The 13,739-nt window shown below is 43.5% G+C and overlaps 1 protein-coding gene across 1 annotated transcript in view; it reads left to right on the forward strand.

The window, feature by feature from the left end:
- Window positions 1-9,212, forward strand: part of MCU (mitochondrial calcium uniporter) — a 190,037-nt gene extending 180,825 nt beyond the window's left edge. Inside the window, exons 7-8 of the mRNA XM_056113479.1 lie at window positions 5,961-6,077; window positions 7,358-9,212. Of these exons, the coding sequence (XP_055969454.1) occupies window positions 5,961-6,077; window positions 7,358-7,435 (195 nt within the window). The 3' untranslated portion in view covers window positions 7,436-9,212. The remainder of the gene's footprint in view (window positions 1-5,960; window positions 6,078-7,357) is intronic.
- Window positions 9,213-13,739: the final 4,527 nt, after the last annotated feature.

Here is a 13,739-nt window from a genome sequence, read left to right on the forward strand (position 1 = left end):
ATCACTCCATCCTTAATCATTCTTATAGAAGATGTACAACCACAGGTCTAGCCTAGCACACCCTTACATGGGAACCCAAAATAGCTGAGAAGAATGGATTCATCTCTGATTACTTGGGCATCAGAAGAAATCTGTAGGTCTCTGCTTTTGAACATGAGGGTTGGGTTTTTTTTTCTTTCTGTTGTTATATCAGTGACCAGAGATCAATCTCTGTGGGAACATGGAAGCCCAAGAATTATGCTTAATCTCCCAAACATGTTTCATAAAGAGAGTAAATGGTTTATCTTCGGAGTCTCCAGCACCTAATCCATGTTTGGTTCCTATGACTCACAAAACCAAACACCTAGATCCTTCATGCTTCATTACCTGTGTCAGCATGGTTGTGTCTGTCCCTTCTATCTACACCCCTTTCATGGAATTTTTTATCTGTTTATTCCAGACTCTTTAGTTTGATGCTCACTACTGGTTGCTGATTGTTTGTTTATTTCCGAATATTCCTCAACCATTCTGTGTCTGTACTGTGTTTTTAAAAAATCAGATTATACTCTGCATTCCCCCAAATCCGTCTTCCACCATTTCATTCCTTCATGTCATTCTGTCAACTGTGTAAATTCTCCCTGTTGAGGACTCCCAGCTGTGTTTTTTTAATTTACTTTATTTTTATAAAATTGTTCAGAATAATTAAATTACATTTAATATTCCAACACAAATCCCACCACCATTACACCTTCACACCACTGTATTTCGGATGTTTCCACCCTGACCCCCAAACTACTGCCCCAAAGTAGGACCTAAATAATTTATTTTGTATTGCTTGTTATGGGGTTGGAGCAATAGCACAGTGGTAGGGCATTTGCCTTGCAAGCCGCCAGCCCAGCCGAGCCAGGTTCAATTCCTCTGCCCCTCTCAAAGAGCCCAGCAAGCTACTGAGAGTATCTTGCCTGCATGGCAAAGCCTGGCAAGCTACCCATGATGCATTTGATATGCCAAACACAGTAAAAACTAGTCTCACAATGAATGGAGACGTTACTGGGCCTGCTCGAGCAAATAGATGAACAACAGGAGGACAGTGCTACAGTGCTTATTATGGCTGAACTATGTGTGCTTGTGTGTGTATATATATATATATATTTTTTTTTTCTCCTTGAGATTAGTTGCCTTCTACTTTACACACCATCAATGTGGTATGCTGCTTTTGGTCCATCAATGGTGTAGAGTATGAGACTTGTGGCCATGCACTCCAGGAATTCTAAATTTTTAAATATGGTTATACAGTGAGGGTAACTTATTTATTTTTAACTGGATGGTGATTTTGGGGTCCGGAGACAGCACGTTGCACTCATGTCTCTGGATCCTGGCCATTAATGAGCTTGTATGACACGAGAGGCAGTTCTTGAGAATGCCTGCCAGGCTACTGGAAGCACAGGGAGATGGGGGAGGTCACCCATTCCCAACTTCATGCAAGCCTGGAGATTGCAGTCACAAGTCCTACATACCTGGGTTTTTCAGTAGATTCACTCATGGATGAGGCTCATCCTAGCCTGTCCCAGCCGTGTTTTAAGGTTTACTTAAACCCTTCTCCTTTGTGAACCTGTGACCAGTTCTTGACAGCCCACTTTGATCTCTCTCATTTGAGTTCCTGACATGCTGTGCCTCTCATTTCACTCATCCTGCTCTATCTTGTTATGTTATTATCATCATCATTATTACTTAGGCAGTGTGTCTTTTCCTCTCCAGTGTACTGTGATGTCTCTGCTTGATTTTGGTGTTTTGTTGGTGGAGGACAAACCCGATTGTTATCGGGGATTACTCCTGGCTCTGCACTCAGAGGTCATTCCTGGTGGGCTCAGGGACCATATGTGTACTGGGACACAAACCCGGGTCAGCCATGTGAATGGCAAGCACCCTACCCACTATACTATCACTTTGATCCCCTTTGTTGTATCCTTTGAGGCTAAATATTCATTATTAAATTGGGGCTTTTTGTTTATTTTGGTGGTTGATTTGTGGGATCCACTCTGTGCTGCAGTGCTGCGGATCAGACCCAGGGCTCTGTGTGTACACCGCATGCTACTGAACTGCCTCCCAGCCCTAACTGCCGTTTATTTTCCACTGCTGCCTGACACAGTGCTTTCTATTTTGAATCATCTCACTATCCTGCCATTGAAATGTTCTTCTGGTTCCCAAAGTATTCTTGCTGCCCCCAAGTGATACATTACAAAACCACAGCAGTAAGCAATTTGTGAATACATTACCCACAAGTAGAAAAACATTGACTAAAGACATTGTAATGGAGAATTTCTCCTATGAAATCTTCTTTTCCACACCAGTATGATAATTAGCATCCATGAAGCAAAAATGTCTGTTCAGCATTTAAATTCCACTAAACTGTTACAAGATGCTGCATATCTTAGCAACCCAAATAAATCCAGTGGTATATTAAATTCCAAAGAATCTTTGTAAAATAATGAATTCCTTGAAATCTAAAAATCAAGTGAAATGAGCCAGAGAGGTAGTGCATGGTTAAAGTGCTTGCCTTGCATGTGACTGACCCAGGTTCGATTTCTGGCACCACATACGGTACATTGGGCACTGCAAAGCATGTAAGAGTGGCCACTGGAATAGCCCCAGAATGCATGTGGGCCACCATCTAACACCACCCCTCAGTGGAAGGGACGAGGTATCCGCTTGAGATGGTGAAAACGCGCAGTAGAGACTTCATAGGTGCTGTAATACCAATAAGCAGATACAGCGTTTCTGTGAAATTAAGCCTTTTGGGAAAGAGAGGCACCCATTTTAAAAGGCAGAAGGGGGCCGAAGAGATAGTACAGCAGGCAGGGTTAATTTGCCTTCCACATGGCTGACCTGGGTTCGATCCCCAGCACCCCATATGGTCCTCCAAGCTCCAGGAGTGATTCCTGAGTGCACAGCCAGTAGTAAGCCCTGAACACCACTATGTGTGGCATTTCTGGGTGTGCCCCCCCCCCGAAAAAAAGCAAAACAGAATGCATAAATGAAAGCTCACTTGGTGGGATGGAGAAAATAAAAGGCAGCAGAACACATTATAAAAGGCAGCCTAAGGAGATCATCATTTCTGTGAAGAAACTCATCTGCTGTCTTCATTTCCTCGTTCCAGCAACCAACCCTCACCCCAGCAGGTTACTTTCAGAGTCACTAACCTCACCAGTCCTAGAACTTCCTACCTGGAATATAAGTCAGCAGACTAATTTAAGAAAATCATTTCTTTTTCTTTTCAGACCGTTACTTACTTGTTCTACCCACTCTTTGCTCTCATCCAGATCTCTTGACTCTGTCTTCTCTCTCAACTTTTTATTTACACTTTCCTCGTAGGTTGTTTTTCTATCTAACTCCTACCCTATTGTCATTCTCCATATTCTACAACCTCTCTCCCTTATATGCACTTTGTACACTCCTCCTAGCTGAGCTCCCCATTTATCCCATGTTCAGGATGTTCGGCATTTTGAGAGAAAAATCAGGAGAGAGGAGTTGATGCTGCTTGTGTTCCTGAGGCCATTTCTTTCCCTCTCAGCTTCCATGGTAGTAATTGTAAGACTTCACATTAAGATCCCGAGCTCACACAGAACCTTGCCTCCCACTTCTAGGAGTTGAAATGAAGTTGAAGTTGAAATACAGGCTTTCTAATTCCTGAGTTCTGTGTCTTGAGCAATGTCTGCTTCTAATTTCACACAATTTCCTTCAAACTCATATAGGAGATGACTTTTCTCTATTCTGAATTAGCACCTCCCTTGTTCCAGAAGAGGAAAATTCTTCCAGCATCTTACTACATTTATTTGTTTGTTCCCCATGTTATTTGTCTTTTCATCTCTGATTCTCCTGTCTTTGCAACGGGCTCTCTGCATCTCATCTTAGTTATTAACAAGTCAGTGAATTTCTAAATCAGAGTCTAACACATGGTTGCTTAGTAAATACTTGTCTTCAAAAAAGTGGATACGTATGGGATAGACTTGAATAAACTTAGTAAGCATACTAAACTTAACATACTAAGTTTACATGTTAAATAAAGATCAGTAAGCAGCCTCATTATAGCAATTTGGAAGACAGTGGAGGACTTCCGATTAAGGTACTTGCCTTGGGTGCATTAGACCCCAATCTGGTCCCTGATACCAAATATGTTCCCTCAAAACATAATCAGCTGTGACCTTTGAGCATAAAGTCAAGAGTAGTCCCTGAGCACTGTGGGATATGGCCCACCCTCCCCCCCCCCAAAAAAAAAGAAGAAGGTGGAATGTTTTTCCTCAAAAAAAAAATTGGTTGGGCCACACTGACAATTCTCAGGACTCTGCTCTGCACTCAGGAATTACTCTTGGTGGTGCTTTATGAGATGCCAGGGATTGAACCCTTATATGCATTTGTGTACAAGGCGAATGCCCTATCCACTGTCCTATCGCTCCGGCCCCTCTTCAAATTTTTAGCCCAACATTTATCCCTCTGGCCAGCCTCCAAGTCTTCCCTTTTGATGTTCCTTTAGTTGCTATTCATCCATTGTCGATCATTAATAATTCCTTAGGTCTTACATGGCACAATGATGAGCAGGTCATCCCCATTCAGAAAAGTTAGGGTAGTCATGCAAAACATGAAAGACATCTGCCTGTAGAGAGCTAACAGGATAGCAGGCTTTGTCAGACAAGGACTTGAAGAAACAGTCGTAAACCTGGTATGCAGGTGTGCTTTGTTCGCTAGGAAGGTTGCTGATTAGAGAGGAAAAGAATGAGAGGTCAGGTTGTTGAGCCGCACCTGATAACCTAAAAGGGCCAAGCTGGAGAGAGAGTGGTCCAGGGTTCATGAAATAAGTGAGATAATTGGGCTGAGGAATGAAACCTCTAACGGCTGCCCTTGTACGGTTATAATGATAAACCTCCCTCTGTGCGTTCTCTAGAGACCCGAGCTCATCTTTAACTTATGGCTACTGCCACTTTGTTCATTGTTCCTTGGCTATCTTGTAGATTCATTGCTCTTATTTCTTGTGCTGCTCCTTTTTTGTGTTTATCATCTTCCTTTGTGTAACTACCCCAGGGTTTTCCCTCCTACTTACCATGGGGCTACACAAAAATGTCTCCGAAGTAGAACACCAAAAAAAAAAAAAAAGTAAATAATCTTAATTGAGTGAATTGTGTCAAATCAAGTGCATCTCAGAAAAGCTGGTGTTTTTAAGTGGCAATATCTCAAATATCAAATATTGGCAAGGAGTGCTGCTAGTGCAGATATTCAGCCGATGGGAGTGTGATTGGTGCAGTCATTTTGGGGGCCTATTTTATATCACTTCTTACAATTGGTCACGTGGACATCATCCTATGATAAGGGATTTCCACTCATAGATATGCAACTAATGTAAGACCAAGAATATTCTTGGCAGCATGTTTACAATAAATAACACATTATATCAGTAGTATGATGAATAAATTGTTTCATAATTCTGCAATAATATAATAATCCAAATGGATATAACTGCACACAGAAAAAGACTCTTATGAACATAATGTTGAGTAAAAGTAGCCATGCTTTGGTAAAAAGCATAATGATATGACTCCACTTTTATATAATTCAAAAAGCTGGGAAACGTGACCAGAGCTGAGAGGAATGCATGTTTAAGTGAGATTATTGTAAATAAAGAAAACAGTTACATAAAAGTCAAGGTAATGATTACTTTTGTGGGAAAGGAGAGGTCATTGAGGACGGATTGTTGGCAGTGTTCTTTTTCAATCTGGAGAGCTGGGCGTGTTCTTCAGGATGATAGTTGTGATGTACATTTTTATTTTGTTTGCTCTTCTAATACATGCCTCACAATAAAAATTTAAAGAAATACCACTGCATGTCAGTGAATATCTATATATATATGCTAATCAATAGTTATTAAATGCTTATTTTGTAAAGATAGTGTGTTAAGGACTAAGAATTTTATTTCTCCTTTACTTTTGAAGGAATATGTTTATCCAGAAGCCAGAGACAGACAATACTTATTATTTTTCCATAAAGGAGCCAAAAAGTCACGTTTTGACCTAGAGAAATACAATCAACTCAAGGATGCAATTGCTCAGGTAAGTATTAAAGAAATAAAATGAGTCCCAGACCCATCTTGGTGGCATTTTCATGCTTGGAGCGATAGCACAGCGGGTAGGGCGTTTGCCTTGCACGCAGCCAACATGGCTGACCCGAGTTCGATTCCTCCGCCCCTCTCGGAGAGCCCGGCAAGCTACCGAGAGTATTCGATATGCCAGACACAGTAACAACAAAGTCTCCAATGGAGACGTTACTGGGCCCGCTCGAGCAAATCGATGATCAACGGGAGGGCCTTTTACCTTTACCTTACCTTTAACTCTTTCTGGCATTTAATTGCCACCCTTTTTTAGTGTGTGAATTGTTCTTCTCTGGGCATTCCTTGCACTCCCTGTCCCAAGAAGGCAGTTGATCAGTTTGGGCTTCGAAAAGCCTTAATTAGACTTAAGTACTGCCAGATGCAAGTGAGCCACTGGTGGTCCCCACAGGCATCAATGTATTTTAATCCAGCTCCTTAGCTAGGTCAAATGGACTCCAGTCTTCTGAAGCCATGTGTGATGGCTTTTAACTAGAGGGAGAACTGAGAATCCTCACTGGAGCTATAAAAACACAGACTTGTCAGCTCTGCCCCCAGCCAGTTCATTCCATCACAGACCTGAGGCCTGTGCCTGTGTGGGTTTCCTCCACAGCAGTTGACTCCACAGCCCTGTTTCTAAAATTCACTCACATTAGATAAATAGCTGATATCTTGATCCACTAAATCAATGAAAGTTCAGGCGCGTTCTGGCAAAGGCTTCTCCAGAGCCCAGCTCCTTGGCTGCAGGCCACGGCCCTATAGGGGCTGCATCACTTTTTGAACATTGGAGAGCTGGGCGTGTTCTTCAGGATGATAGTTATGATGTGAATATCATTATGCTGTACCATCAGCGATGGTTTGATTTGTAGGCCTAGTGAATAGGAAATGTCGGAAAAGGCCCGCTCTTAGGTAAATCGTGTCCTGATGTGCCAGATGCCCCACATTCTGAGAGTCCGCACCAGACCCCCTGTTGCTACCCCACTGGTTAGACAGTTCATTCTGGAGCCTCTGTGGACAGTGCACCAGCCAAAGACAGACTTCTTTTTGTGTTCCCCCTGTGTAGTCTTTGGTCTTTAAAGCCTTTCGTCTCCGAGGCAATGCAGAGTAGTATTTTGAGAGTAATTGAGATGATTCCTCTGACTCACAGTGATGGAGAAACGATCATTTACTTTTCTCAGGAGACAGGAGTATCACCAGAACTTTCACTTCATGGCCAGGTTTTCTCACCTTCAACTTCTATTTTAGGCAGAAATGGACCTTAAGAGACTGAGAGATCCATTACAAGTACATCTGCCCCTCCGTCAGATCGGTGACAAGGATTGATCTCTGCGCGGAGCCTCTGCACCCCAGCGGGAAGAATGCCTGTCGCTAACGATTGCCATAGTGGGGTAGAGGGGTCTTAACCTTTAATTAGAAAATACAAATAAAAGGGATCTTAGGGAAGAAGGAAATGGCGAAATCTAAGGATCAGGCTTTGTGGACTAAAAGCTTCAAGGGCTTAGTGAACATTGTCTTAATCAAGCATCTCAGTTTCCGAATGAAAAATGATTCAATTATATAGCTGAGAGATTCAAAAAATGAAAACGATGCCGGGGGCGGAGGTGGGGGGTGTTCATTTCTTGCATCTTCTTTGCAGGGTCAGCAAAACAGTAACACACCAGCACCCCACTCTGCTCTACTTTTTTTTTTATTTATTTAACTTTTCTTATTTTTGACATAGAGTAATTGAATATATCAGAAAAGCAAATCCTGAAGATAAGTGGGTGGCAGATTCTGGGTCCAGCAGCACTTATTTTCTATTAGACCTAGGCCCTGCAGAGTTTGCAGGAGTCTCTCCTGCCTGTGCCCATCGCTGACCACCTCTGTGGGTGACATTGATTTTAGCCATCTGATAATTGGAGCCAACTTCTGACTGTTTGATAACTGATACTTTAGATTATCCCTTCATACTTTTTAAAATATCTGTGTGTTCCAGTGCTCTGGATCAGTATCTAGAAATCATTGGCAAGACTGCATGAGGTTTTCTGTTTTGTTTTGTTTTGACGAATTAATCTTTGAAAGGAGGAAGGACTTCTCTCCTTTATTTATCTGTCCATCCCCCTGAGGATCCCCCCTTCTTCCACAACTCAAATGGGGGAGGGCGTGTTCAGCTGAGTTACCAAATCAGGAAGAGAGAAGGTTTACAAAATGGCTAAAAATTATGGCTCTGTAGCCGTTTCAGAACCTGCATCATTTCCTTGCTGTTAATCCGCTCGCTCATCCAAGATACGCTCCCAGCGCTGCCAATCAAGTGCGTGGCTCCAGGGCTCCGGGCCTGGCCTCGCTCGTGGCTGCCGCTCCTTTGACCAGTGCTCATCACTCTCTTCTTTCTTGTCTTAAACGAAAGCACTAATCTTATATTCTGTCAACATGTTTTATTATTATTGTCATCATACTTCCAGATGCCATCGGCACTTAAAGAGTCAAAGGAGTCTCTGTCTAATATCCTGTTTTGAAGGACTCCGGGGACAGGATGCCAAAGGACAGCAGGGGCTCGCCACACCGCTGATTGGCTTCTTTCACACGATTCCCCCCTCCCCTCCTGTGGCAAGGCTTCTTTCTCTTCGCCCCCCACCCCCTTTGGGATCATTGTGTATGAAAAGAAAAACTTAAACCCAGACTCCAGGTGCCTTGCAGGGGTTGAAGGCCGGCCAGGATCGCAATGCTGCTGCTCCCCCGCCCGCCCGCCCACCCGCCCGTCACTGGCATGATGAAATGAGAGGTTGCATGTCCCCCCTTCAGCCCTCGGCTGCTTCCTGCCCTCCCCCGACCCAGCCCTCCCACTTCCCCGTTTGTTCAACCCCTTCCCTCTATATTTTTGTTAAGTTGTGTGAATTATTTTTAAACCATTTATCCTGTTTGTGCGCCGGGTTTTTAAGAAGAAACAGCACAGTGCAATGAGTAAATACTTCCAGGGGGTGTGTGGGAGGCAAGGGAGAGGGAGAAAAGTCCTATAAACAAATAGCAAAATATTGAATATGTGTAAAATCCTGTATCATTTATGAAATATGTATAAAAAAGTGTACCTTCTGGAACAATAAATACTTATTCAATTTTTGAACTATGGCATCTCATTCTTTGAAGCAAAACAAAACCCAAAGAAATCAGCAATCAAAAAATGTATTTTTCTGTGAATCCAGGTGGGAAGCATTTTCACTTCTAAAAGTTTTATTAAAATACCTTTATGAAATGAATCTCTGTTCCCAGAGGCTGGTTTTTTTTTTTAACCAAGAAAGCTTTCAGTTATCAAACAACATTGCATTATAAAACTATATGTCAGGTGTGCACCATTACAAATCTACATCTGTGTCTGCTCCATGAAGTTCACCACTAAAACTTCAGTTCTGACTTTTACCAATCAGCCCCTCTTACCCAATCAATCCACTTTCCTCCCTTCCCTTCTAGCAACCATTAGTCTAAAAGCTTGTGGTTTTTTCCTTTATGTACCATATTGGAGTGAAATCATATATATGCTGTTTGTCTTTCTTCATCTGATTTATTTCACTAACATATTTCCGTCTATGTTGTCAATGACAGGATTCCATCTTCTTTATATATATACATTTTTTTATTTATTTATTTGTTGAATCACCGTGAGAACAGTAACAAAGCCTTTCAGTTCAAGTCTCGGTCGGTCATACGATGATCAAACACCCGTCCCTTCACCAGTGCACATTTTCCACCACCAAGAACCCTAGTATACCCCCCTCTCACCCACCTCCCACCTGTGTGGCAGATTTTCACTTTACACACACACTCTCTCTCTCTCTCTCTTTCTCTCTCTCTCTGTTGATCACATTCAGTATTATGACAAAAGACCCACCAGTGTTATTTGGAATTTTCCCCAACATTCAGACCTGCCACAAAGGTATCATTAGAAAATTTGTTTTCTAATGTTGATTATGAAGAGCATATGATGTTGTGTGGCCACAATAACGGCTACGCAAATTTGTAATTCTAATATTTTAGTAATAAACCTAGAGGGATTAGTGCCAGAAGCCCCTGGGTTCTGAGATTAGTATGGGTTCATGGTCGGTCACAAGCCGGAGGAGGCATTTGAGGGTGGCAACCCGGAGCATTGTCATGGCGAGGAGCAGGGCCGATTCCACCCCCCATCCCATGAAGCCCCACGTGCCTCGTCAATGCAGTCACATACCTGGCTGTTAATTAGGCTCTAAAAAATGCAGGACACCATGTCACCACCGCAGAGGGGGACAGGCAGAGGGACAGACAACCTTCCCATCCCAGGGTGGCATAGCACACCACAGTCCAGATGCATTTCGGTTGGGCATTATCTTTTGCTCAGATTTTCCCACCACCATTCAAGCCTGATTTTCAGGGAGAAATGCTGGATGATTCACTTTCCACTGATCACTTTGCATATAAGGAAATATCGCGCAGCTGCGTAAGTGGCTGCCGCAGTTCAGAAAAACTGTCCTGGTACCTGCATGCCAGAGCCATGCTTGTAGAAGCTCATAGTCACCGGGATTCCATCTGGAGAATGCAGAATTCCATCTTCTTTACAGCTGAGTAGTAGTATCCCATTGTATGCGTGTACACACACAAATATTTCACAAGTTACTTATTTGATCATCTGTGGATGGGCATTTAGGTTGCATTTAGCTATTGACTGTTGTAAACAATGCTTCAGTGAACATTGAGGTACAAATAGCTCTTTGAATTGATATTCTTCAGGCAGATACCCAGAATTCCAATAGCTGAATTATATGCAATTTTTACTTTAAATATTTTGCAGAATCTCAGCACTGTTCTACATAATAGTTTACCAATGTATGTTCCCACCAAACAATTATACCAGCATTCTCTTCTTTCCATGTCCTTGTTAACACTTGTTGCTTATATTTGTGATAATGGCCATTCTCACAGGACCAAAGTGAAATCTCAGTGTTGTTTTGCATTTCACTTCTCTGATAAGAGATAATGAACTTGGGACAGAGCAATAGTACATCAGGTAGGTGGGGGTATGGTGCCGCTAGCAGGTCAATCTGTACCTGTGAGGCAAGTGCATCAGCAGCCTGATGGCACCGTCAGACTTTCAGATACCCCAAAATTGCTGCTGTGCCTTTGGCCAGACCCCAAAAACTTGGGACAAACTTTACCAAGAAAGTAAACGGCCAAAAGTTAGGTATGTGGGAGACACACCCACAAACCACCTCTGGCTCAGCTATATAATTGGAGGCAAGGCCTCTCTGGTTCCTGATCAAACTGTTTAATGGCCGTGATCCCAGAGACTCAGAAACGAATCTCGGAATCCAAAGGCTTTTGGCAGAAATACATCCTGTTCCTGCAGTAGGTTACTGGCGCTGGACCACTCCAGGTGGGAATAGGTTTCATGCCTTGGCCTGTTCCCTCTGGCGGCCTGGTGACTGCCATCCTCCAGAGGCCACTGGACAGTCAGGTTTGGGCCTAAAGTGACTAGACACATGGGGCCTCACGAGATGGGGGTGGAACCAGCCCTTTCCTCCCCATCCCAACGAGACCCCGAGTCGCCGCCTACAAACAGCCTCTCTGGCTTCTGATCAAGCTGATTAATGGCCATGATCCCAGAGACTCAGAAACAAATCTTGAAACCCAGTGGCTTTTGGTAGAAATGCATGTGGACCACATACAAGGTGGCTGCCACCTCAGAGCTTATTGGAAAGCCAGGTATGAGCTGGCGGTGACGGGGCAACTGCAGTCTCATGGGAAGGGGAGTGGTACCGGCTCGTCCTTCATGCCCTACCGAGGTCACGAGTTGCCCCCCACGAGCGGCTCTCTGGCACGGCTATGGCTCCAAAGGCAAAAGGACTTAATTCAGAGCCTGGCAGCTTGCGGCAGAAAAGTGAATGGAACATGCGTTAAACAACAATGCCATGCCTCCCTGGGAGGGAAAGGGTGTTGCTCCCTTCGCCTCCCCTCCCCCCCCCCCCAGCAAGGTGGCCACGGCCTCAGAGCTTATTGGAAAGCAGGTATGAGTCAGCAGTGAAAGGGCAACTGCAGTCTCATGTGAAGGGGGATGGTACCGGCTCGTCCTTCATGCCCTACCGAGGTCATGAGTTGCCCCCCACAGGCGGCTCTCTGGCACGGCCATGGCTCCAGAGGCAAAAGGACTTAGTCCAGAGCCCAGCAGCTTGCGGCAGAAAAGTGAATGGACCATGCGTTAAACGAAGGCGCCATGCCTCCCTGGGAGGGAAAGTCTTGCTGTTGTTGAATTTTATGAGTTCTGTTGCTCCCTTCTGCCTTTTCCCCCACTGGCAGCAAGGTGGCTACCGGCTCAGAGCTTATAGGAAAGCCAGGTCTGAGCCGGAGGTGACGGGGCAACTGCAGTCTCATGGGAAGGAGGGTGGTACCGGCTCCTCCTTCACGCCTACCAAGGTTATGAGTTGCCCCCCCCCCCACAGCGACTCTCTGACACAGCCATAACACTAGACACAATAAAACCAATCTTGTAATTATCTGGCTCTTTGCAGAAATCCAAAATAGCGGCCACATGACATTATATGATTCTCATAATCAGCTATAGAAAACAAAGTATTTCACAATGCCTTTTCAGCAATTCTGATTGTTTCGGGGGGAATTCTAAATAATAATGGTGCATCTTTTGTTGAAATAATGAATATAATCAATGTAGAGAAGAGTTAAATAGAAATCATCTGCCTCACAGGCATAGGGAGGGGTGGGAGGGGGGTATATTGGGGTTCTTGGTGGTGAAAAATGATTACTAGTGAAGGGAAAGGTGTTTGATCATTGTATGACTGAGACTTAAACCTAAAAGTCTAGTAACTTTTCCCACAGTGATTCAATAAATATAAGAAGAAAAAAATAAATAAAATTATGGAAAAAAGAAAAAATGCATTATTTCAAAGACTTCCCTACTAATTTTTCCTTATTTTATTGGATACCGTTTGGCATACCTTTTTTTTTATTAAAGTATTATCTGTATCCAAATGCTTAATTGATTTTAAAGCAAATCCCATTAAATGTAACAAAAATATTTGCTATAAAAAAAATAGTACAGCAAGTAGGGCATTTGCCTTGCACGTGGCTGACCTGGGTTTGATCCCTAGCATCCTATATGGTCCCCGAGCACCTCCAGGACTGGTTCCTGAGTGCAGAGCTAAGAGTAATCCCTGAGAACACCAAATAAAGGGTGTGGGAAGATCCGCCCAGGACGGGAGATGCATGCTGAAAGTAGACTCTAGACCAAACATGATTGCCACCCAATGCCTCTTCTGCAAACCACAGCACCCAAAAGGAGGAGAGAACAAAAGGGAGTGCCGTGCCATAGAGGCAGAGTGGGATGGGGGATAGGGGAGTGGGAGGGATACTGGAATTGGTGGAGGTGGAGAATGGGCACTAGTGATGGGATGGGTACTCGACCATTGTATGACTGAAACCCAAGCACAAAAACTTGTAAAAAAAAAAAAGTCAAAAATAAATAAAAATTTTAAAAAAACTGAATCACCGTGAAAAAAAAAGAGCAATTCCTGAGCATCACTGGATGTGACCCCCCAAAAAAAATTTTAAAAAAAGATAATGAATGTGCTTCTTGGCCATCTGTGCGTCTTCTATGGAAAAGTGTCCGTCC

This window comes from Sorex fumeus, unplaced genomic scaffold, assembly GCF_029834395.1.
Source record: "Sorex fumeus unplaced genomic scaffold, SorFum_2.1 ptg000020l, whole genome shotgun sequence".
NCBI classification, from domain to species: Eukaryota; Metazoa; Chordata; class Mammalia; order Eulipotyphla; family Soricidae; genus Sorex; species Sorex fumeus.